Source organism: Miscanthus floridulus, chromosome 4 (genome assembly GCF_019320115.1).
Source record: "Miscanthus floridulus cultivar M001 chromosome 4, ASM1932011v1, whole genome shotgun sequence".
NCBI classification, from domain to species: domain Eukaryota; kingdom Viridiplantae; phylum Streptophyta; class Magnoliopsida; order Poales; family Poaceae; genus Miscanthus; species Miscanthus floridulus.
The window spans coordinates 8081012-8106585 of record NC_089583.1 but is presented as its reverse complement, the minus strand read 5'-3'; the positions used below and the strand labels follow the sequence as shown (position 1 = coordinate 8106585).

The 25574-nt window shown below is 43.6% G+C and overlaps 2 protein-coding genes, 1 non-coding gene and 2 pseudogenes across 3 annotated transcripts; 2 read left to right on the top strand and 3 right to left on the bottom strand.

Annotated features, from left to right (window-relative positions):
• Positions 1-1601: 1601 nt before the first annotated feature.
• On the bottom strand, positions 1602-2313 carry LOC136549384 (photosystem I reaction center subunit psaK, chloroplastic-like). The gene is made up of 2 exons (XM_066540628.1): positions 2080-2313; positions 1602-1969 (listed from the first exon to the last, which is right to left on the bottom strand). Exons 1-2 carry the CDS (start codon positions 2233-2235, stop codon positions 1727-1729), a joined length of 399 nt encoding a protein of 132 aa, XP_066396725.1. The 5' UTR covers positions 2236-2313; the 3' UTR covers positions 1602-1726.
• A 174-nt stretch (positions 2314-2487) lies between these two features.
• Positions 2488-3609, top strand: LOC136549385 (light-harvesting complex-like protein OHP1, chloroplastic). The gene is made up of 4 exons (XM_066540629.1): positions 2488-2712; positions 2859-2995; positions 3099-3221; positions 3330-3609. The coding sequence occupies exons 2-4, from the start codon at positions 2861-2863 to the stop codon at positions 3396-3398; spliced, it is 327 nt and encodes a 108-aa protein (XP_066396726.1). The 5' UTR covers positions 2488-2712; positions 2859-2860; the 3' UTR covers positions 3399-3609.
• An 848-nt stretch (positions 3610-4457) lies between these two features.
• Positions 4458-24105, bottom strand: LOC136549382 (187-kDa microtubule-associated protein AIR9-like; annotated as a pseudogene).
• LOC136549383 (uncharacterized) lies at positions 13003-13985 on the top strand (annotated as a pseudogene).
• On the bottom strand, positions 18601-18719 carry LOC136553001 (5S ribosomal RNA). The gene has a single exon (XR_010782909.1). It is a non-coding gene; the product is annotated as a 5S ribosomal RNA (ribosomal RNA).
• Positions 24106-25574: the final 1469 nt, after the last annotated feature.

Below are 25574 nucleotides of genomic sequence, written 5' to 3'. Positions count from 1 at the left end.
CCTCCAACTCCCGCCGGAACCACACCCGGATTTTGAGGCCCAAACTCGAAAACTATCCACCCTGTGGTTTTGAGGCTGAAACCACCAAACCACTCGACACGTGTCACCATCGTCCTCGACTGCCTGGCGCCAAGTCTTTAAAGCCTTCGCTTGACTTGCATGACCGACGTCTTGACTTGGTCAACACGGTTACTCTAATGTACTCTTGCACTTGTTGATGCCCCCGGTGTCAGCCACCCACGGACAATCACTCGGCTTCTTCGGTCCCTCAGTCCAAGCTCCTGCATCCGTCCTTCACCGTTCCTAGTCCATTGACACAGACCCTCTTGACCACCGTCTCTAAGCTCCACACCTGCGCACCACAAGCCAAGAGACATGTTGCACAACCCGAATTCACGCCATGGTTAGCTCAACAACTCAACTCATAGCGTGGCTCACGTTGACAATCACTCATCATAAACCGAACCACAAGAGCATATATCAACCTTGTGTTCGCAGGATCCAATTTTATCCCATAACAAGATTTCTTTTTCTCCACGAGCAAGTTGAGTCTTAATTTTAAAATTTGTGAGGTGATAGCAGACAACATAGCTTATTTTTAAAAATATATTATGCATTTTCATCATTATATTTCATATAATTTTATCTACTATCACCACTCCACTTAATAAAATAAATATAGAAAATCATAATACATTTTTTCATAAATTATGACGTTAACTATCACCTCAAAGAAATTTAAATTAAAAAAAAACTTAAAGTTGAGAAACATTAAGAACAAATATTGTTAAATGTTAATGTCTCGATAAAAAACAGTTAAACTAAACAGTTAAGAAGCACACACCACATATATATACTTGTTTTAAATAACACAAGCCATAATTAGACAGGCCCTGAAGCCTAAGCCGTCAAACTGAACAAGAACTTTTGCTGCTCACCTTGTTTCCTCTAGCATTTAACTGCAAAAGGTAACACAGGGCACCAGAGCCAACAAAAATTATCAGCACTACAGTGACGCAGGTTTATGCGAGGGTTTTGCTTCTCTCTCGTCAAGGAAAACCGTAACCGTCTCCAATCTTCTCCTAGAGCCGTGGACCGGCCCATGGATGGGATTTCACTGGACTGTATGGCCCATAGACGTGATTTCACTGGGCTGCATGGCACACAAGGCCCAACCCAATAGATTTATGCCTTGCATCCGTTAGCTGCTTGCTCTTCCTTATTGCCAAGTTGTCAAGGAGATCAAGGAGCGGGCTCGTGATTTTGTTTTTGTTGATTTCGTTCATGAGAATAGAATTTTCAATGTTGATGCTCATGCTCTAGCTAGGAGCTTGATTTCTTTTGACACAAGGCAGGCATGTCTAGCTGTTAAATCCGCCTTCGGGCATTTGTAACTCCTATGAGTTATGACCAACTCCATGAATAATAAGTGTGGTTTCCCCTCAAAAAAAAAAAAAACTGCTTGCTCTTGGGAGTTGGACACTTGGGTAGTTTGGTGAGTTCTTCAAAAAAAAAAACTTGGGTGAGTTTTTTTTTTCAGTTATGACTACGATCGACCTGGAATGGAATCTCATCCGAATATCCGATCGGGGGCCAAAAGAAGCAACAAGAGCTATGTCCATTGGAACCAAGATGCATGCAATGTACACACACGCACGTTACATAAGCACCGGCCGGTCGGCGGCGCGATCGAGGCTGCTGAGTCTCAGCTTAACAACGTAGGGATCTAGCCGATGATCTGGTCGAGGGCGCCGATGTTCTTGAGCCCGAGCACGATGCCGACGCCGAGGATGTGGCCGACGGCGCCGCAGGCCACCGTGTCGGCGAGGGTGAACCCGGCGGGGTCGCCCGTCTGCAGCCCGGAGTCGCGCGCCTCCAGCTTCAGCCCCGCCGTCGCCTTCCGGTTCGCCGACGGCGCCAGCCCGAACCGGCCCGCGAACAGCATCAGCGTCGTCGTCGTCACCATGATCTGCATACCATATATGCACGCCATCAGTGATAGGTCGTCATCGAACTTCACTACAGTACTCACTCTGGCCGTGTCCCCGCCATCAGTGATCCGACGACACATATACATACCAGGTTGGTGGCGGAGCCGATGTAGTCACAGCGGATGCCCTGCGACCTCTTCCTGCCCACCCGCACGGACGGCATCGCCACCGCGGACCTGGGCGAGGCGTAGCCCCGGAGGCCGTGGAACTGCGGCACGGCGGCGGCGGAGAGCTGGGAGGCCATGTATGGCACCTGTGTCGTCGTCGTCGGTCTGTGCAGAGTGGTGTGGTAGGTGTTTCAGGCGTGATTTGTTATGGAGCGCAAGGGCCTTAGTATGTTAGCGTGGGATGGGAGCCACAAGGGGCAGCTTGTGGCCTGCAGCGGCCGCTCTTGGATAGGTTCGGGATCCTCGCTGCTGACGTGGCGTCCCCTCGTTAGAGCAGGGAAGCCGCCACGTCGATCGGAACGGATAAGATACTGCTCTCCTCTCACGTTGCTTGCTCATGCTCAATGCGTCGAGCTGAGACTGAGATCAGCTACAGCTTACAGCTGCTGGTCCCGCTGAGTTGTGAACCAAGACTTGTGTGAGGTGAAACAAAGCCGTGCGCTCGCTCACTCTCTGTCTGCGACGGTTGGGTGGGCTACCGCCGCCGCCGCCGCCGCCCTACGCCAGGTGCCAGGTGCCGAGGCCTTCGCCGGCGAAGAGCTAGTGCCCGCCAGGTATTCCCACCCCTGGCTCTTCTCTTCCCTGCCTGCTGTGTGAAACCGAGTTCCCAAACTCTAACCTCGAGCTATTTAACTGTTTGATGCCTATTAACTTCGAACTTTTTGTAAAAAAAATTCTGGGTTTAAATGAACAATCCCAGCAATGGCAGCAAAGTGTGGTCTTTCCGCACCATCCTTCTTGGCTCATCGACCCCTCTGCCGCAAGAGACTTGCTCCATGCCTGCCATCGCCCAGAGCCGTTGCTCTGAGAGTGCGTGCTGCAAAGCTTCCTCCAGGGGTGAGTGGCACAAGCGAAAAAAAGAAAATGCTTCTGGTGGTAACTGCCAAAAAAGAGTTTCTTTTCTACAGTTAACTGCTGTTCATTTTCCTGTTGTGTTCAGGTTGAAGTGCCCAGGGTGCAGCCCAAGCTGAGCGATCCCTTCTTGGGGTTCACCCAGACTGCCGAGATCTGGAACTCCAGGGCTTGCATGATTGGCCTCATCGGCACCTTCCTTGTGGAGCTGGTAACGAAGGAATTCATTCACTACACTATCTATCTTCACAAACATGTCATGTTTGCAGCGTTGCTTGTACTGTACTCGAGTTTCTCAAGGTTCGATCGGCTTTTTCAGGTGCTAAACAAGGGGATTCTTCAGATGATTGGGGTGGAGGTGGGCAAGGGTCTGGACCTTCCTCTTTAATTAGTAGCCATGATATTTTGATGCGCTGGTGGTGTATTGTTGGCCAAAGATGAGGATTTCACTTGCTGTTAACTTCCGCAAAAGCTATTTGGGAGAGAGAGTTTTAGCAGCTATGCTCATTAATCATGTCCATGGATTATAAATGAGTCGCTTTTTTTACTCCGAGAAATGAAAGCAAAATCAGATATCTTCTGGGGTTTAACCTCACCAAGTTGAATCATGCATTTGGTCAGGGCATTTTCCTTTTTAATATTATTACAAGGATGGCACATTACACTCACACCCCGAGTGTATAAATAAATATCCAAAAAGAAAGTTACGTGGGTCTGTTAACTGTTTATGGGATTGCAGCATAAGATTGCTCACCCAACTCCTGAATCAATCACATTTTCTTGTCTAACTTTACCTAAGATTAGGAGTCAACTTTTTTTTATCATACTAGCATTTCCACGGAACAAAAACAATCAATGCAACAGAATAAAAAAAAGGTCTGGTAGGTGTTTCAGCCTGATGGTTATGGAGCGCAAGTGCCTTAAAGCTTGTGGCCTGCAGTAGCCACTCATGGATAGGTTCAGGATCCTCGCTGCTGACGTGGCATCTCCTGGTTACAACAGGGAAGCTGCCACGTCGGAATGGATAAGATACTGCTCTCACGTTGCAACTGCAACTGCAAGTGCCGCTGAGTTGGTGGCTGGGCGTTTAACAGGCTTGGTGAACAAGGACTCGTGTGAAGTGAAACGGGAAAAGGGACTTGATGTCACAGTGAAATTTAAAGCAAAATCCTCGCCATTTCCGTCCACAGAAATGAGCCCTGATTTATAACGTAATACATCAGTACGAATACGAATACGCGTGGCCGACGATTTTGCTTCTCGCTTCTGGCTTATGAACAGATGAATTTACACTTGCAGCAAACACCGTATGTGAATTCAGCATCGTAAAATTCTAGTCGTACACAATGTGGGCAGGCATTCTGAATAGCACTCGCCCAATCACCTTCACTGTGCTGTTGCTACACGTATATGCAAACCCAACGACCAAAAAAAAGGAGAGCAAAGCTACTCATCAACATGCTTTAGAGTGGCAGTCAAAAAAACCCAACCCAACCAGTGCATAATAAATACAGCAACCCTATGTACATTTCATGACGCGTGAGTCAGTGAGATCAGTCAGGGAAAAAAACTGCAATGCAATACGCTCGGCCTGTCCCACACCCATACACAAAAGGCCGTCATGCTACGAATCCTACTAAATACACGCACTCTAATCAATTGGAACAAGGAACAGCTCCCGTAATGGTTGATTTTACACTGTCAGGTCTATCAGGTGGCCATCCCTATCCTCATGCCTCGATCTTGAGAAGTGTGTTGAGCGAGGTGCTGTTGAACTTCTGGGCGAGGCCTCTGATCGTGAGGATGATGAGGTCTCGCATGTGCCGTGTTTGCACCATCAAGTCAACTTCATTATCACTGTCGACAACAATCTTGAAGCGGTGCTGATCATTGCGATACAGCTCAACCTGCAAGGTTCAGTTCATTGTTATCACCATATAGCTACATCCCATATTTTGAGAACCTGTATGTAATAGCTTCATAGTAGTGGCAGCAAATTCTGTCTGCTGAGTTTGAAGGAATAACTCACATGGAACGGTGGAGCATAGGTTCCTCGTACTTCAGTACTCGGGAATGATGTCTTGGATCCAGGCTTTACTACTTTTATCCTCTTTCGGTTGACTTCCAAAACTCTCCGCTCCAAATGACCCATGACTTGTGCCTGTTGTATTTGTGATAAATAATTATTAGTTCTCCCTGTATTATGCTGAGGAATTGCTAGAGTCCAGGGTGAGCAGGCATGCTGCAAGCCTGTGACATAGGGTACCTTTTTGGGTGTTCGGTCCTTGTCACACAGAACCTGCCAAGTGTAAAAACAAGAAATAAATCGCATTGAATAGAAGATAACTCGTTAAAAGAAGCATTGCTGTGGAAACAGCACAGGTTGGGTAGAATTAGGCTTCAATCAATTTGTTGCTTTCGAAAGAAATGGCCAATATACTGTAGATTCAGCACTTGGATTTGGAGGGGGATATAGCCAACTAAGAAGCTCATTGTTAGCAACAGCAGTGCAAGTAGATAAAAACAAGATTCTTCTAACATTTTTTTGATTAATTGAATATTAGCTCACTATCTTGGTTCTAAATATACCAGCAAAAAACCATTATAAATTAAAATATTAAATCAATGTCACCTCAAATTTGACTGAACCATCATCGAGCTTCTGTTTCACTTCACTGTAAATTTCAGGCTCTGCATACAATGAAATCAGAAGCTGATACTTAGTGATCAAACCAGATAACGTGAACAATAAATGAACATGGATAGGAAATGGTAAGAGAGGTTATTTGACTGTACCAACTGCAATCTGTTCTGTTGAAACAGAAATAGGTTGTCCCTCAACTCCATCCTCTCTTACAGGTGTATAAATTGCAACAAGCCTATAACCTACATCATCAACATTAGCTTCATACGTTCTTCCAATTTCACCTGCACAAAAAATTGGTTCGGTTAAAAGATGACATTAAAGTAAATGCATAGAAGGGCACCAAAAATTGGGCAAACGTTCATGTACATTTTTAACGAAGTTCAACACTTCAATACAGTTAAAAGTGTATACATATCACCAGTGTTACAGTTTTAGAAACAAGCATACCAGGTATGGAGATAAGATCAGGGCTTCCGACCATCGCTCTAAGCCATTGTATTTTACTCTTGCCTTCTTTGCCTCCGCTATAGGTACCCTGAACAGCATATAGGTTAGTGTGGAAACCTCTTCCTTCAATCTCCAGCTTTTCAATTTTAGGCCTTCCTGTTAAAACCAAATATCCAATTATTTACAGATATTGCATATTTCATCATTGTGACAAAATGTATACTGACACAAACATCAGTGCAATTTGACTTTCAAGTCAGCATTCAACGTTAAGACGAGTGTTTTCTTTAGTACACACAGGTTCATCGTAAAGATGAAAGAAGCATAAAAATGCTGAGCTAACAAAATCAAAGTGCAAGCCCCCGAGTAACTAGAATTTCGATGAAGATAACAGGAGCACACAAATGTTGGACTAACAAAAAGACAATGCATCTCAAACCCCAGCAGGTTAAGGATGCAGTGATATCAGCCAATAGAACAGATACTGTATGGATTCAATCATTCTTATTTAAAATACATATCCTATTGGTCTAGACAAATGTAGAATGTAGCTCATTATCAAAATACAAATAATAATTTTCATGAACAATAAAATGCAAAGTTATTTTGGTATTTTGAAAGAGGCATAGGTGGAAGACCAAAGACCTGGCAAAATAGGGGCAGTTACAGCGGATACCAATTCACTAGATCGTCCAAATACATCAATGACAAAGCATTCGCATTTCAGGCAACGGCCGATATCCTCAAAGCGTACTTTGTATGAGCGAGAGCACTTGGTTGCCAATGGTTCAAAAGACTGATCTTCACCTGATCCATTGGAAATAAACCTTGATCCAGAGATACACAGTAAGTACATATACATTAAACAAAGAAAAAAGAACAGATTTACTTTTCTTACCAATGATATTTCATCTCTTTCTTATAATTATTCCATATATGTTGTTGAATCTCACTGCCTGGAATTTGTTCAGCAGCAGTCAGTGTTTCTCTTTCAACCGGACTTCCCTTGAAAATGAGTGTCTCAATTTTGAGTAGTTCTGAAAGAAAAGTTATAAAGAAGACATGTGGTTACACAAAATTGCAAAGATGCAGGAGGATCCAGGGCCACAGAAAGTTGGGTTGGTGTATAGAGCCAGCATGGTGGAGGTGGTAGGATGTTCTTATATAGTTAATAGTTGGGTATATTATTCCTCATGGATTGTTGGAAAACATAAAGCAACATCCAATCAGTTCAGAGACTTGCCTGGCAAAATTACGTCAGATGGTTCAGAGAGTTTTTCTTCACCATGTATCCTATCTGAACGAACAGGAGTATAACTGCAATGACAAAATCACTTATCAAGCATCCAGTAAGAATGTTCAGCTATTTTTCAACCAAACTATTCAACATATGATGATGAATTTCAAGTATATCTGTAGTACATAAATATATTCATTCTAGAACTAAGAAGAATGACTACTAAACGAGACAATACAGTTTTATCTAACTACTATAGAATGAAGCGGTGCAACCGACTCATATCAACAAAGTGAGTAAATAATACTATATACCAACATAGACTAGTGATGTATTTACCCAAACAGTAGACGGCAGCTGTAATCAGCATCTGTCACTTCATATGTGACTGAATCAGCACCATCTATGTGAAGCCTAGTTCCATCACTAGATTCCCTGTACCATCTATACAAGCTTGATCCCTCATATCCACCATAATAGATGCCTAGTCCACAATATACATCTGAACTTTTCTGCTCTAAGTGAACATCCGAAACAGATGGAAAAGCTGCAAGTGTTATAGCAAGAGTAAGGATCTGGAGGCAGTGAATAAACATACAAAAATGCAAGTAGGAACTGAGAACATATCAAGGAGCAACCTGCCACGACAGGATGATCAGAGATAGCCATCAAAGGATCACCAATCTTTCCATCACACCGTGTAGGAACCCAATAAAGAATTAGGTAGAAACCAACATCATCCAATGAAGGCTTGTATTTTCTGTCACAAATTCCATTATTTCAAGAGATTAGTTACTTGTATATTTCATCCAACACTAACAAATTAGATAAAGTAAAAGAACACACAAGGTTTCTCCAACAACTGATGATGATGCAGCAACCAGATCAAATTCCAAGTTATCAAGTTTCTCTTTATTTCGAAACCATGTATATTTCCCAGTGCCTTCCTTGCCACCAAAGTAGGTTTTGATGGGAGAAATTTCATTGTCTTCAAGACACTCGGGTAGAATAAGATTGACACCCTTGGGCTCCCCTGCGTGAAAGGACAGGGTAACATATAGTTCAATGCATAGATTGGTAGAATACTGTTTCATATTACATTCTGCACATACTATGCCCAAAGCTATGTTTATTTCATATTCTTATCATGCATGTAAGAAACACAGAATTGTATCAATGTATCACAATATGATTGCTTATGCCATCATCTTATAGTGGTTGTATTGAACAGTACACGTTACAACCATGATAAGCCTTCTCCAGCTGATGGAATCAATAAAGCTTTTGTGAAGAAACACGAACCAGGTAAGATTGTATCTGAAATAACACTCCTGGGTGACCCATGTACTCCGTCTTCTCGTACAGGTGTATACATAAGTTCAATGCGGCAATCAACATCAGCTAGATCAAGATCTAGACATTCTATTGTAAGAAATCAATTAACAGTTAGTTCGACACAGAGAAAAGGACTACAAAATTGGAGCTGTGTGTGATATGATAAGCATCAGCCCTACAAAGACACTATATACTGACCATCAGCAGTCAACTTGTCCTTGTGCCCATCACCATGTAATCTGAACCATTCTTGGATGCAACTTCCCCGCAGACTAGAATGAGAAAGAAAAAAGAAAAGAATTTAACAGTACATAACAATAAAAGGGTGTTACATAAGACAACATGGAACAGCAGTAGTGTATCTCTCACCCTCCTGTATACGCAGCATGAAAGGTCAAACGGCCACCTTCAACCATAGAGCCAGCTAGTTCAAGAGATTGACATGTTGGTGGCCCTGTAATAAGTAAATTACAGAAAGAGTTGGTTTGTTTACCCAGTGTAATTTCACCAAGTTGAAATAAATGCCCACAGAAAATGGTTGTTTTCCATAGAAATAACAGTTATCAGACTATCTACCTGGTATAATAGGACCAATCGCTTCTGTTGACACCAAAGAACCATGAACTCCATCATTTCTAACTGGCTTGCACAAGACAGATATGTAGAAGCCAATGTCATCGCATTTCAAGGTGTATGATGAACTTGTTGCTCCTTCAATTTCTTTCTCGGTTCCATCAGAATTTGCCTACAGCAACAAATCTCAATCCAAAGTAACCTAAGAGTTGAAACCCAGCAAGAATTTATATGGAGAATGTAATTAGTACTTCCTAATCGTCACCACTCACCACGTACTCCCTCCGTTCCAAATTATACGATGTTTTGGCTTTTCTAGATACATTGCTTTTACTATGTATCAAGACAGTGTATATCTAAGTGCATAGCAAAAACTACGTATCCAAAAAAGCCAAAACGTCTTATAATTTGGAATGGAGGGAGTACAAAGAAATGGCAGTACTTAATAACAGCAGCCTACCAGTATCCATCGGAACATTGTGTCCCCTTCTTCTCCTCCCCAATATCTTTTACTGGCAAACACAGTTGTTCCTTCAATTGCCTCACCAGTTACTTCAACAGAAACTAATGTCGGCATTCCTGTCAGCAGTGCAACAGAATCGAAATTAAGTGTTATGAATGAAACATTTTACAATCATAGCATAGGTGTCTAGAACATATCATAACTGCAACCAAGGAAAGACTATGGATTAATATGTAAAACTCAGCCAGCGGGGGAAAGACTGCCCCACAGTGTTGTTTAGAAGAAACCTCAGTCTTCAACAGACCGAGGAACCCCCTGAACCCTGAGAGTGCAGAGACCCTATAGTGCCATACCATAACCTAGGCCAGCAGCCACAGCCACGTGGTTCGGCAACCCGTCACTACCCCCAGGTAGAACCACACTGCTCACACAGGTTGGCACCCTACCACTATTTTATGGGTTGCCAGCGAGGGAGGTTTTTTAACCAGCCTTGGAATTCGCTCCATGGGGAGTCGAACCCAGGCATTAGAGGTGCTACTCAGGAATAACAACCACTAGGCTAAGAACCCTTTCGCTGGATTCATATGTATAAAAAGAACAGCTAAAGTTTTTTCCTTGAACGCACACAAAAAAGAGCTAAAGTAGGAAGGAAACAACAAAGAACTTAGCAGTGTACTACAATTCTTGTACTTCTTTTATTTTTCACATCTTTGTAGTTTGTCGCATAATGGATCATATTGCAAAAGTATGTGTTATATTCATAGTTCCATACAGAATCCAGGCTCATTCATAACTTAATTTCCAAACATGTTTTTTTGTCATGTCGAGTTTTTTTTTTTGTCATCCAGCCAAGCAAATAAAGAGGAGTCTCTCTTTTGTGACACAGAATAATATCTTCCATTCATAAAACTTTTCAAGAAAAAGAAAACAGAAGCACCTGGAGTAACTCTGTCCTTTCCTATGAATGATCTTGCCTCGCCAACAATACCATCATCCCTGACAGGGGTGCATTTGAAAGAAACAAACTTTCCAACAGCTTCCTTTGTAACACAGTATTGCAGCAAACCGGTTGCCTCTGAAAGTGGAGTGCCTTCGTCATCTTCAGTCTGTCAAACAATATATACCAGTGAAGTGGCTAAAGAACAAGAAATGACTGCTCAGCGTAGTGGCAACCAGTATATCTATTAACTGTTATGTATCTCTAGAGAAGCATCATACACAATCAGTTATTATTTTTAAGTATCAGTAGGAATTGACAACCAAGAAACTACAATACATACCTCATGTAGATGCCAACTGTATAAACTATTTCCTTCATGTCCCCCGATGTACCCATATGATGCTGTTAATATCTGACCCTCAGAGAATTCACCAGTGACTGTTAAGAAGTTCAGGCTGGGTGGTAGTGCTACAACAAGAAAGGTAATAACATTGTTTAAAGATATAGATGACAAAAGAACTTGCAAAATCACAAGTTTGTGCTTTGCTAAATGATGGTTAACAGCTAAAAACAAAAGGACTACACATCACTTCTACAGAAAGGGGATTCCTTATTATTTGATTCAGCCCAATAGGACCAGTTGGTCCACCTGACTGCCCATAACATCTTCAAAGAGTTTCACTTGACCTATATATTGCAAAACATGAACCATAAAATTATTTACTTTATTTCAGGTCCAATGGTTTTTCAGTAGTATCCAAGGCAAAGCTGAACTAAGAATGGCCATGACATATGAACATACAGACACAACTGCTAGAATGGACCCTGAAGAGAAGCACTTACTTTCCACAAGGCCATCTGATGTAGCATAGGCTGGTTCACCAACTTCACCATCAGGTGCCACAGGTGTAAACTTTGCAACAATATAGTATCCAACAGCACCAAGAGGAATGCGGAATGTCTAATAAAGAATTAAAAGAAGATCACAATTCAGTTTTATCACATTAACCAAATATACAACAAATAAAAATGGCTTAAGTTTTGAGCGGCGCATCATTGAGAGTAGTAGTGAATAAAACTGATATAACCTTAGAAACTTTTGATGCAGTAAGGGCTTCAAGCTCATGTTCATTCTTAAATTCAGAGGAAGATGCCTTGTACCATTGAACCCTGCTGGACCCTTCAGTTCCACCTTTAACAGTAGCACTAGCAGATATCTTGCTTCCTTCCTTTGCTTCCCCAACAATCTTTAGATTGAAGACTTTTGGAGGGGCTGACCAAACAAGGAGGTAAAACAAAATAATCACACACCTGATCAGTCATATCTAAAAGGGAACAAAAGCAGACTTTATGACAAACTTGGCACGAATGTCAGACATAAGTACCTTTCTTAACTACATCTGTTATCACACAAGCAGATTCGCCCTCCTGACCTGGAGAAGTCATCAGTGTATGTTAGTGCAAAATAATATTTTTGCAAACAAGCAGTGGATATGTCATTGCTAATGCCTGACTGTTCAACAGACCTTCAAGGTTAACAGGGGTATATACAAATTTGAGGTGCCTCCCCACGTCCTCCTTGGTTAGTGTATACTGCATGCTGTCTGATAGCACAAGAAGAAATTCACTGCACAAAATCAAATAATTGCCCATTAAAACAAAATGTGTCCTCATTCGAGAAGGCACCTGGATTACTTTCATCCACAGACACTGTTTCATGAGTCTATCCATCTATTTGGACAACAAAAGCAATAAGTGTCACATCTATTTTAAAGCAGTCTTGTGACGACGGGCTGCTGGCCGAGGCTCCATCGACTCCGGGGTCAGTGGCCCCTGTCCCGGCGGCAGAGGGAGGCCCTGCTCCATCGCGGCTCGAGGCTGGTACTGCCTCGGCCCCCCTCCGCGTGTACTCCCGGCAGCGGCGCCGGACCAGACCCTCTGCTCCTCCTCCCGAGGACTCCTGGCCAGAAGCTCGCCAAGGTGTGCAAGCCGGTGGATAGGATTCTCCCACTGCCCGTGGTCCAGAAGAGGAGAAGGAAGGCCCACCCTCCAGGGTCCCTGCCGCGCCGCAGCCGGAGGGTCGCCGGGGCCAGGCCGTGTTCTCCAGGCCCGGTGCTCTCGGAGGCGCAGAAGTGGGTGATGAGACATCTCGGCTTCAAGGAGAAAGAGGTGCTCGACCCAAAGGCTCAAGACAGTTACAGTAAGCTTTTTAGTCCGCTGCTTTCTGAATCCCACGTCTCTGCTATTGCTGCCATCTTTGGCTGGTCAGTTGGGGATGGGGAGCAAGCAAGGTCTGCAGATGTAATTGCAGTTTTGTGAGGCCTTGTCTGCCTGCTAGGTCGGTTCTTCTATGCGTGTAACAATGAATCCAGCTGCTATTTTGATACGGAATGCGCGAGGCCTCAACAAGGATCGCAGAAATTCTGTCAGAGAAGTCATTCTTTCTAGTAATGTGGACATTGTCTGTCTTCAAGAAACTAAGGTCGCAAACATGAATCAACGTTTATTCTTATCAGTTTTTGGCTGAGCTTTTGACAAGTTCCTTGCACTCCCAGCCAATGGTACACGTGGAGGGGTTTTGATAGCTTGGAAGAGCAGTTCATGTCAGGCACTTGCAACCAGAGTAGATACATATTCAGTCTCTGTCCTGTTCTCTGAACAAGAGGGTCGCAACTGGTGGGGTTCACCGGTGTTTATGGGCCACAAGCGGATGATGAGAAAGTGTTGTTCTTGCAAGAACTCAGGAACATCCATGCTCTGTGCAATGGGCCCTGGCTTGTTGCAGGAGATTTTAATTTAATTTATCAAGCTGCGGACAAGAATAACACAAACTTAGACAGAGCAATGATGGGAAGATTCAGGAGATTTCTGGATGATGTCGAGGTCAAGGAGATTCCTCTGTTGGGTCACAAATATACATGGTCTAATGAGAGGCAGTCTCCGACTCTTGTGAGATTAGATCGTGCCTTCTGTTGTATGCATTGGGAAGGCATCTTCCCTGATTCAGTTCTGCAGAGCTCAGCTGCTGGGGTCTCTGATCACTGCCCGCTTATCCTAGGCCTGAAAGTAAGCACCAATGGCAAACGACGGTTTCATTTTGAAAGTTTCTGGACCAAGGTCCCGGGATTCTTGGATGCGGTCAAGCAGAATTGGGAGGCTCCGGTACAAGCTAATTGTGCCGTTGAGCGCCTATTTCTAAAGTTGCAGCGGCTTAGCAAGGGTCTTCAAAAGTGGGGACAGCGTAAGGTGGGAAACATCAAAGTCCAGCTTGGAATAGGCCAAGGAGGTTCTCCATCGGTTGGAAATCGAGAGAGATTCCAGGGAGCTCTCTGACAGTGAGGAGTGGCTGCGCAGAAAGCTCAAGCTCCACTGCCTCGGATTGGCCTCTTTGGAAAGAACCGTCGCTAGACTGCGCTCTAGAATTTTGTATCTCCATGAGGGTGATGCTAATACCTACCTTTTTCCACCAGCAAGCTCGGTTCACAAAAAAAGAAAAATTTCATCCCTAAGCTGCAGGTTGGGAATCGGTTGGTTGTCTCTCAAGAAGAGAAACAGGCGGCTGTGCTTGACTTTTATGAGAATGTTCTTGGGAAAGCAGAAGAGAGGGATTTTTCTATTGATCTTGAGGAATTGGGCGTTTAGCAACACGAACTTTCCTTGCTGGATGATCCCTTCTCCGAGGAAGAGGTCTGGGCTACTATTAAAGACTTGCCTTTGGATAAGGCCCCGGGTCCAGATGGGTTTATGGGTCGCTTCTATAAAACCTGCTGGAGCATTATCAAAGGTGACTAGCTAATGGCCCTGGATGCCATTTATAGGGGCCATGTTTTCAATTTCCGACTTCTGAACACAGCCTTTATTACCTTGCTGCCTAAGAAGATAGAGGCGGTGGAGGTAAAGGATTTTCGGCCGATAAGCTTAATACACAGTTTTGCTAAGCTGGTGACTAAGGTCATGGCTAACCGTTTGGCTCCTTTGTTGCCCACTCTAGTCTCAGCTAGTCAAAGTGCTTTCGTGAGAGGGAGAAATATCCATGACAATTTTATCCTGGTCCAGCAGATGGTGAGGTCGTTACATAAGAAAAAAGAGGCTCGTATTCTCCTTAAGTTGGATATTTCTAAAGCCTTTGACTCGGTTTCTTGGTCCTTTCTGTTGGAAGTGCTGCATCGTGTGGGGTTTGGGCAGCGATGGTGTGATCTCATTTGCCTGATTCTGTCTACTTCCTCCACCCAAGTGTTAGTGAATGGGGAACCGGGTGAGAACATTATCCATCGTCGGGGCTTAAGACAAGGGGATCCCCTCACCCCTATGTTGTTCATTCTGGTCATGGATGTTCTTAACTCATTGATCAAGTATGCCACCATGAAGGAGATGCTGCAGCCACTAGCCATTCAACAAACCCGGCATCAAGTATCCTTTTATGCGGACGATGCAGTTGTTTTTTTGAGGCCTCACAGGTCTGACCTGAGTGTTATCAGACACATTCTTGACCTGTTCGGACATGCCTCCGGTCTTAGAACAAATCTGTCCAAGAGCTCGGTCTCTCCTATTCATCGTTCTGATGAAGAATTGGCACTGACGGCTGCTGTCCTCTCCTGCTCCATCAAGGAGTTCCCTTGTACTTACCTCGGACTCCCGCTCTCAGTTGTCAAACCAACCAAGGAGATGCTGCTGCCTTTAATTGATAAGATAGCTGATTACCTTCCAGGTTGGAAGGCCTCTCTCATGAACAGGGCTGGCAGGCTGGTAATGGTTAGAGCGGTCTTAACAGCTGCTCCCATTTACCTGTTGATAGCCATGGACCTTCCGAAATGGTGTCTTAAGGCAATTGACAAAAAAAGGCAGGGGTTCCTCTGGAAGGGGCAAGCACAGGCGAACGGCGGCAATTGCTTGGTTGCTTGGGAAAGGGTACAGCGTCCTCATGAATATGGAGGACTTGGAATTCATAATCTCGAATATCTTGGCTGGGCACTGAGAATCCGTTGGTTGTGGGCACAAAAGACGGATCCTTCAAGGCCATGGGCTGGCCTCCCAATCCAAGCCCCACGAAATGCCCAGGCTCTTTTTAATGTTGTTGTGGATGCCATAGTAGGCAATGGGGTGAAAATTCTGTTTTGGACTGATCGTTGGTTGGATGGCCGTACCATTGCAGAGGTGGCACCCAACTTGTTCAGAACAGTGTCGAAACGTACAGCCAAGAGGCGGACCGTTGCCCAAGCACTACAAAATAGAAGATGGGTTGGTGACATTAAAGGGGCTCGTACTGTGCAGGTTTTGGTTGAATATCTTCATGTTTGGGATTTAGTGGATGGCACAGTTTTGCAACAGGATGTAGAGGACCAATATAAGTGGAAGTTGACTCCATCGGGATCTTACAGCAGCAAGTCCGCTTATTTAGCCTTCTTCGTAGGAACCATCAAGTTCAGCCCATAGAGAAGAATTTGGAAAAGTTGGGCCCCCCTGCGTTGCAAAATTTTCATTTGGCTGGTGCTACATAATCGGTGCTGGACAGCTGATCGCCTAGCTAAACGGGGTCTGCCCCACTCGGAGGTTTGCCCATTTTGTGACCAAGCCGAGGAAACAATCAATCACTTGCTGGTTGGCTGTGTCTTCTCTCGCCAAGTCTGGGCATCGATTTTTCAGCTCTTGGGCTTAATGCAGTTAGTACCTGACCCTTCAGTGAGTCGTTTCTCTGGATGGTGGAGGAAAGTAATCAAAGCAGTACCAAAAGAAGTGCGTAGGGGCCTCAACTCCTTGATAATCTTGGTAGCATGGGAGGTTTGGAAACACCCAAATGATTGTGTGTTCGAGAATTCGAGGCCGTGCATTCAGACTGTGCTTAGGGCTGTAAGCATAGAAGGTGGGCTCTGGTGTTCTGCTGAGGCTTCAAAGCTCCAGGAGCTCATGCCCAGGTTGCTGGCCATTGGTTTTTAGGTCGGTGGTCGCTGGTCGTTTGTTTCTAGTAGTCTGGCGAGTCTGTAGTTTTTGTTTGAGTGGTGTTGGTGTGAGTGGTGTTTCTGTACTCGGGTTTGGGTCCTTCTGGACTCGTGTACTTTTTTTCTACCTTAATGAAATGACGCGCAGCTCTCCTGCGTGGTTTGAGGAAAAAAAAAAGTATTGAGCTGCAATATTTTGTTTAACAGTATAGCAGAGAGAAGGTTGGTCAAGTTGTTCTTAGTTGTTAATTTGTAATTATTCGACCATTACAGACTTTCAAGAATTATGTAAATATATAGGAAATACTTCACTGCGTAAGAAGGATCAATGGTTCATGGAAATGTGTGCTATTGGTGGCACACAATAGATTATCCTTGTATATCATAATGTCAATGATTTTAAGAATTCTGACACTTGCTGGTGATGAAAAATATAACCAACACACCACAAGCTTTTCCTGTATTCAATACTTAGAGATGGCAAGTAACAGTGCATACCCATTTTCCTTCTCTCTAAACCAGCGGATTTTACTTAGTCCCTCTCTGCCACCGAAGTATTTTCCCCTCCCTATGATAATGTTATCTTCAACAATATCTCCCAGAACATGCACATTGCTGACTGATGGTGTTGCTGAAACAATGTCATAGGTAAACAACTATAAGCATCAGAGTGGAGATAAATGGTTGTGTGTCAGTTCCCAACAGGCTTATGAACAGCATTTTTTTAACTCGCAAACTGAGGCTGACATGACTACTCAAATAAACAAAATTACTTATATATGAAGAAATGAATATTTAACAGCTATAACCAGATGAACCATCATCAATTACTTTTTGACTGCTAAAGCTGTATATACAATTCTACATGTGTCCTTGAAAACATACATTCTAGAGACCTTTCTAAGAAAAAGGATGGCCAAATTCTTCTAGTAAACAGGAATTCAAGCACATGTCATGTCAAAGAATTTAAGTAAACCATTACTTTCAGCCCTAAATTAAAATGCATTGCTGCCCTTTACAAACATGATAGGATAGAAGCTTTCAACCCAACCATACATGTAGCATATATTCTACAAGAGTAAAAGATTACAAGTGTACTATTGAAAACATAGGATTAATGCCAGGACAAAGTACTATACCAGCCTTCACAAAATCTGTCATTGTACATTGAGGCTCCCCCTTGACACCCTCATCTGTAACAGGGGTGTACATAAATACCAAACTTGAATTGATATCATTGATTGTCAGCTGATATTCCATCCCCTCAGCTCCATCAATTACTACAGCATTCCTGTTCCACCTCCGCCTTAACCAACTAGACTCAAAAGGGGGTTAGCTAAATCAGTAACATTTCTTATATAGCAACTTTTTAGAACTGAATGCATTTAGAATATTCATTCGCAAAGATAGATGCAGAAGTAAATAGGGTAAACAAACCTTGCAACGCCTTTCCCAGGTGTTCCACCACACCAGGCAATTTCAGGAACTCCACTGAGTATGTTTCCTTCCACTAGTTCACCACTGACTGCCAGATTGATGACCTTTGGACATCCAGTACCTTGTAAACAAAAACTAATTGAGGAAAGGAACATATAGCCCCACTTTATAGTTTTGATTTCAAGAGAAAAGGTGCATCGATTATACTAGGTAATTTCGCTAGCAGCAGAACAGCAAACCAATTATCACCCAAAAGAATGTTTAAACACCTCCCTAACAAGAACCTAAAATGTTGTGTGACAGCAGATGAACTAAGTACGTTAACTGAAAGGGTTTCATACATTTAAAACTTGTATATTATACGATTATCTACAATTCTAAATGCAAACATGGCCTTATAAAAGGGCGTACCCAGTGCAGAGAGCTCTCGCTCTATGCGGGGTCTAGGGAAGGGTGTCGGTGGCAAGCCTTACCCTCGCCTGTGCAATGCGAGGAGAACGCGACTCGAACCCGGGACCTTCCGGTCACAGGCGGTAAGACTCTACCGCTTGCACCAGGCCCGCCCTTCTTTAAAGGGAATGCAACACGAGGACTTCCCAGGAGATCACCCATCCTAGTACTACTCTCGCCCAAGCACGCTTAACTTCGGAGTTCTGATGGGATCCGGTGCTTTAGTGCTGGTATGATCGCATCCGCAAACATGGCCTTATAAACATGACAAATCTGGCTTAACAAACATTATTTAATAAGATGAGCCTTTAATGTACCTGGAGAAACAGGTAAAGATACAGCGAAAATGGGCGGAAATTCTGCACCGTTAGTATCAGAGTGCATTCAACTTTCAAACATCTTCCAACATCCTCGCGTTTTGGCCAGTACACCTTATGTTTAGAAACAGGAAAAGTGAGTTTGCAAAAAGGTTGCACAACAGCAAAATGATGCAACAATGATGGCACTCAGAATTTGCAAAATATAATAGCAGCATCATGAAGGTACAAGCGTTTGTATACTGTATATGATAAGACCAAAAAATGTCAATTACACAAGATAAAATGTAAACTAGATGCTGGTGATTTTGTAAGCCATTAATGGGGCCTTGATTTCATGTCATGGGATTTGCGTTTCGAATCCCTTGTCCGAACGACATATAAACATATAATAGTAATTATTAATCACTACAGTTATGCACTTTTTGTGAACAAGGAATAAGCTACTAAAGTGGCCTTTTTACTGAGGTCAATTGTCCTCAATCATCTTAACAAGTACCTGCAGTACCAAGGTTATTTTGTCATTTCAACCTCATTCAATTTATACTGACCAAAATAGAGGAAGCGGAATGGAATTGTGACGAGTACAACCATGCAGCAAATACAAAATGTTGAAGTATTCAGTTGCATGCACTGGGAGTGTTGAGTATAAGTGAAGTGCCCACCTTTCCCTGGGTTGAATTGGTTGGTGTAACTCAATATAAACAATCATTATTCCTTAGAGACAAACTAGAGGAGACATGGATGATTGTACAAAAGTCAAAAGCATGTTTGTCTTAAAGGAGTAATTATACCTCGCTCGATGCTTCAGGGATAGCAACAAAATCGGTTGGTGTTTTACCACCCAGAAACCATTGGTATCGGAGAACTAGCTCAACCTCGCCACCAAGATTTGTGAATCTAAAATGGCAATGGCATGGATCCTCTTCAAACGGATGGTCGACATAAGCTTTATTCACCATGTAATCTTGAGGCAGATTATTATTCCATTGCTCAAGTAGGAAAGAAAATGTTGAATCTGTCCAGGCAACATAACCTCATGCTTAGAGCTCTCAAGGACACAGAAATAAGGTAGAAATAGATTTACAACTTAAGTCCACGCAATGCTTCAAGCTTTGGAATGCAACAAATGAGGAGAAACAAATGAAGGGAAACAACCACCAGAAATTTTTAAAGAAAAACCAGCATACATGCCTGCTAATTTTTAAAGAAAAACCAGCATGTATTATTTATGAATTGGGAAGAAATAATCAGTTTCATTTATGTCAGAATGAAGACAGTTCTAACCAAGCAATTATTCTAATGAAATGAATAGCACGATCATTCTTGATGATGATAAAAAGAAAATATCAGTAAACAGTCTTTCGTCTCCAGTAAAACCATACCAGCAGCAAGTTCAGGGGAGCAAAATTCCCAGCCATCACGAATGCAAATAGCTGTATGAGCAGGATATTGCTTCGCTACCTCAGCCTCATTGGGGTTCAGATCTGCATTGGATACAAAGTTTAGAAATATGCAAGGTATCAAAGTAATCAAATATAATATTCCAGTTGCACCAAACAACTTAGTGTATCCCTCTATTAGAACACGTAGTATAGTAAAAACTTCGCAGATATTTGGAGCTTTGGAGTATATTAGTACATTACTGATGCTCATGCTCAAACACGTGGTGTCATAGCAATTTTCCAGATAGTTGGAGCTTTGGAGTAGAGTAGTAGACATTACTGATGCTCATGATCATATATATGCATATAACAGTTAAAACTGGGCCCCCTGTTTTCACATATTTTTTAAAAATATCATAATAATGATGTGTGACCTATCTTATGCAAACATTAAATATCTCAATGATCATCCTTTTCTCCCCAATAACACTGATCTGAATGGCTTATATACATAATAACCCCAAGTTTTTAAGGCATTCAGATGAATATTTCTCACTACAAATTCAGCCAATCAAGCATAGTGAATAGCAGTGGAAAGATGTTCAGACATACCTCGATCATTGAACTTCTTCAAAGTAGGACCTATAAGCAGGATAGAAGCAGCTTCCAGGTGTGGCATCTCAAGTAGTGGATTCTCCTCGACACGTAAATGCTGTGGTCAGTTCAATATCCAGGGTGAGCATACTTTTCAGGATATCTAGTTATATCAATATTATTGATGAAATCACATGATTCTTCTACAGGAACTTCAGATTCTAATTGTTTGAACCCCATAACAGACTGGTAACATGTATTCATGAACAATTTGAATTGTTCCTTTCATGCATATAAGTTGTCCATAACATCGTACTAGCACAAGAATAACAGAATTAGTTTTCATTCTAATTAGTGGGCTACCCAACATCCATATTCAATATTTAATACTTGATTAAGCAATAATAGTAAGCTTTAATCGTCGTGTGTTCACCTTGCTACATAACAGAGGGATAAATAGGCTGAAGTTTAAGGCCAACATATAAGAGAATTCTATATTTGTGGAAATAGTAGCTCGGTAACAATACAATGATGTAAATCATTCATGACTACAAAGACTCCAAGGAGAAAAAAGACCTCCAGAGAAGGCAAATGTGGAAATCCCTTCAAAGTTGATACTTTGTTTCTGCTAGCTGCTAACACCTATACAAAAAGACTCAAAGGATGTAAGGTCAACATTGAAGTTTTGAATATGCTAAAGGTAGAGAGAGAAAGATTAAAAAAAACAGTGTACTCACTTGAAGTCGAGGCTGTCGAGCCATACAGAGTGACTTTAGCCTGTTTTGAGCAATAGAAAGGAACTGGTGCAACAAGAGAGGTAAGTTGAAGATATTAATCTATGTCAAAATATGTAAATTTAATTAACTGCTAAGATCAAGTTAGCAATAGCAGCATACCTCCAAGTTAGGAAGTTCAGGAAGACTAACAAGTGAAGTTATTTGATTTCCAGCAAGATAGAGTTGCTACATGGTATGGTGTACACAAAAATAAGTGCATGTAAGCCTTCTATAATCTTGATTGATATGATAGGGATTGGGGATAGCACAAACCTGGAGGACAATACAGTTCCCGAGAGGCTCAAACCCAGGGAGCTTAAAATCATTAAAACTCAAATCAAGAACCTGCAAGCATTACCTGTTAGACTGGACATGGCATGGAGCATGGTGTGGGAAAAAACAGAAAGATAGGCTCCCAATAGAAAAATAAGATAAGACAAAACAAGCCATACCTTTACCCCCTTGAGAATTTCAATGCCCTCCAAACTTGATAAAAGGTTGTCCCTCAGATACACAAACTAGAAATGAAAAAATGTTAGTCAGTAGACATTTCAAGTTATTGCACATTGGCAACCTATGCAGGTTCTCTACTTCATGCATAGCACTTCCTAGGCTTTGCAACTTTGCAAGGTAAAATCAGCAGCCATGTGTTGTTCAGTGAACACAAAGCAGAAAGAACTAGGAAATAGAAGAGAGGAAAGGAGGCTGGATAAAATTTACCTCAAGAGCATGTGATAACCTCAGCTGCTTGAGACTACGAACCCGATGACCTCTTGAATCCAGCCTCTGCAGTACAGAAAAAGGTGTTGAGCAGACAAAACCCACCAAATCATGTTGTTACCTGGAATGTTAAAAGAAATGACGAAGAGTCGCACTAACCACTTCATCGCTAGACTTCAAATCCACCTGTGGCAGCATCATGAACCTCGAATCACGGCTATCTGCGGTTGAGCTCTTCCGCCGATTAGGCACAGTAGATGATGTTTGAGTACCCAGTTTCTTTGTGGAATTGCTTGTAATGGAACGTGGTGATGGCACAGAAGCATTGGAGGCCACTCTCCTGGTGCTGCCACTGCTGCCATTGGAGCTCTCTGTCTTGGACTCGACCTTCTTCAGTGTTGAAGTTGGGGATGCCTTAACACCAGGCTTCTTCGCCAAATCAGCACCTGTCCTCTCAATCACGGATGTTTTCTTCTCCATTGCTGGTTTTGAGCCAGCAGCGGGAGCTGACACCAGCTTAGTCTTCTTTGCCCCATCAGACAGCGTAGGACTAGGCTTCTTAGCAACAGCTGAGCTCCCATTGTCCTGTTGCTTCCCAGCAGTCCCCGTGCTGCTGCTTCTCGGCACTGAACCGGCATTCAGCAACGGGGAAGGCTTCATCAAGGAAGACCGAGACACACCCACCTCCGCTGGAGCGGCACCATCAGTGCGCTTTTTAATGGACGAAGCAGTCCCCAAGGCAAACCTGCCGGTGGGCGCCACTGGCCGTGGCTTCACCGATTTAGCATCCGCCGGCTTCGAGGGCTCAGATGGAGTTTCCATTCCCCTCCAACAACACTGAGAACCTCAAGATGTTCACCCAAATCCGTCCTAGTCAAGGCCGGAACCTCATAAAACCATGAGTGACCTGGTTGCCAAAAAAGATTAAAAAAAAAATAGAACACCTGAGTTAGTGGGAGAGAGATGAATTATTGGCCAGACACTCATCAATCATGCAACAACCGCACAGCTTCCAGCAATGAGACACTTGTCTCTACTCTCTAGCATGAAACTACCAACAAAACTGTCAACGCCTCGGTGGAAGTTATTACGGATTGGAAGGAATGATGGGGCCGTGCAAGCACGATGTTACCGAGGCCCGTACATACATACAAAAGATAAAGGTCGAAAAAGAATGCACAAAAACCAGTTCAGTACATGAAAATAAACCACAGAGCGGCGAACGACAGTTTTGGTCGGAAATCAAAACGAAACCAAACAGAACTTCACCGTGGCGATTGGAGTCCCAACTCCAACCAAGCGAACTCGATAGGCGCCGGGAATAAAAAGGCTGAAATCAGGCCCGAGGAAAATATGCTTTGCGGCGATTCTAAACCCTATCCCACCCCGGCTGCATATAATAAACCTGGGGCATTTCGCGCTTGTGGAACCGAAATCCCCGACCGACGGAAGCGCCACGCCGAGACCCCCGGTCCGGAGAAATTGGCCAAACCCACACCGCAATCACGCCAAGCCATATTCGGATATTCGCTCAGGATTCGCGGCATCGACCCACAAACAAAAACGCCGGAAATTCAGGGAAGGGAGGGTGGGGGAGAGACAAGCCACCCAAATGAATTAACAGCGCGGCGAGCGCGGGGGATCCCACGGTCTCACCTCTCCGGTGTCCGGTGGCGGCGGGCGGATCCCGGCCGGCTTAGGCTAGCCCACCTCGACCCGCGCCTCCTCCTCCGCCCCGCGAGCACCCAATGCGGTCAGTCACCGAGCCGAGAGCGCGGGCACCAGTGTGGGGAGCCGGACAGACAGGAGAAGAGAAGGGAGGGGAAACGCACGGGGGAAGAGAACCGGAGAAGTATCCCAGGGGCAAGGGCGTGAGCGTGAATTTGTCGGCGTTGCAGGGGGCTGGCCGCGTAAACGCGAAAACACCTCCGTGAGGTCCCGCTTTCGCGGTTTGATTTGAGCCCGCCGCCCGCCCGGGCTTGCCGCTTGCCGCACGGCGTTTGCCTGCGTGTGCCCGCTGGACTAGGGATGAAAACGGATCGAATAGACGGATATCATCGATATTATATTTGTTTTCATATTTTTGTTCGGATTCGGATTCGGATTCGAATACAGATAGTGTCAACTATGTCGGATATGATACGATTGGATATCGACATCATAAATATGCGATTTGAGTATTCGAATACGGATACAGTATCGGATGTTGGATATCCGGACTCGGATACAGACAGATCTCAACCCCTCTAAACGGATTCGGTTTCGAATATGATCGAAAAATATTCGTACCGTTTTCATCCCTACCGTTTTCATCCCTACGCTGGACGCTGGTGCTCCACTCCACAGCTGACTGACTGGTGACTGCTGTGCGTGTGCTCCGTCACGGGCTCACGGGCGTGTTCGATCGGGTGGTTGCGCGACCTGCGGTTGCGCCCCACGGCCACGGGCCGTCGGCGCGAAGCCTGGAGTGCTCTCCCCGTCAACAACGCCTTCTTGGCTTCCACGAGTCTTGTCAGCGTCTCATAAAAGCCTGTTTTGGTTGTAGATCAAGATGAGCCAAACTAAATTAGACTAGTGTTAAGATTTGATCGGTGCTGTAAAAATGGTGTTTAGATAAAAGCCACGCTAAATTTTGCCATATTTGTGAGTGTGGAGTATAATCTTGATTTGTAGATAAAAATCATAATTAATGTGGCGGTGAACAGCATAATATAGATAGGTAGGTATTTGTATTGAAAGTTATCTAGTTTAGAAATCTCGATGCATGTGCAACGAATGGTAACTTATCACATATCTTGGTGCATGGCTACGCGAACAGAAAACTGGGGCTAACGATTGTCCCACCTATGTGAGTGCGTAGATTCCCCGTTAACCAGTGACACAGAGCCAGGATCAGTGTCGGTGATGCTGCAACACCTATCCAAGCTACGTAATCTTACTTAAGTTCATGTAAGTATAAGCTAAAGGCAAATATAGTTTCTACTAGTTAGGTACTTAATTTAGTGTTTCAACTATAATAGCACTGGATGCAAGATCTTCTTGGCTCCACGCCCTGCCGTTAAATGTAGCTGGCGCAAGCCAATTTTGCTCTGGCTAGTCAAATCTTGGTTTGGAACCAACGGTGGCAAAATTCTTAGGACAGGACAGAGCTGGCTTGGCTGGCTCTAGTCGGTAACCAGACAGGCCCGAAGCATCAATATAAGCCAGCACTCGAATAGAGCTCGGTGAAACTCAAGGCACTGATGAGGTCATATGTTTTGAAGCTTTTGGGCAAAGAATGCTGCGATTAAACTCAATTATATATATA

What these genes read in the sequence shown, in the direction of transcription:
- LOC136549384 (XM_066540628.1), bottom strand. Translation starts at nt 2,235, where the DNA reads ATGGCCTCCCAGCTCTCCGCCGCCGCCGTGCCGCAGTTCCACGGCCTC. An exon ending in TCGGCTCCGCCACCAACCTG is followed by an intron (nt 1,970 to 2,079) that starts GTATGTATATGT and finishes TATGGTATGCAG; the next exon opens with ATCATGGTGACGACGACGAC.
- LOC136549385 (XM_066540629.1), top strand. Translation starts at nt 2,861, where the DNA reads ATGGCAGCAAAGTGTGGTCTTTCCGCACCATCCTTCTTGGCTCATCGA. An exon ending in CTGCAAAGCTTCCTCCAGGG is followed by an intron (nt 2,996 to 3,098) that starts GTGAGTGGCACA and finishes TGTTGTGTTCAG; the next exon opens with GTTGAAGTGCCCAGGGTGCA. An exon ending in GCACCTTCCTTGTGGAGCTG is followed by an intron (nt 3,222 to 3,329) that starts GTAACGAAGGAA and finishes CGGCTTTTTCAG; the next exon opens with GTGCTAAACAAGGGGATTCT.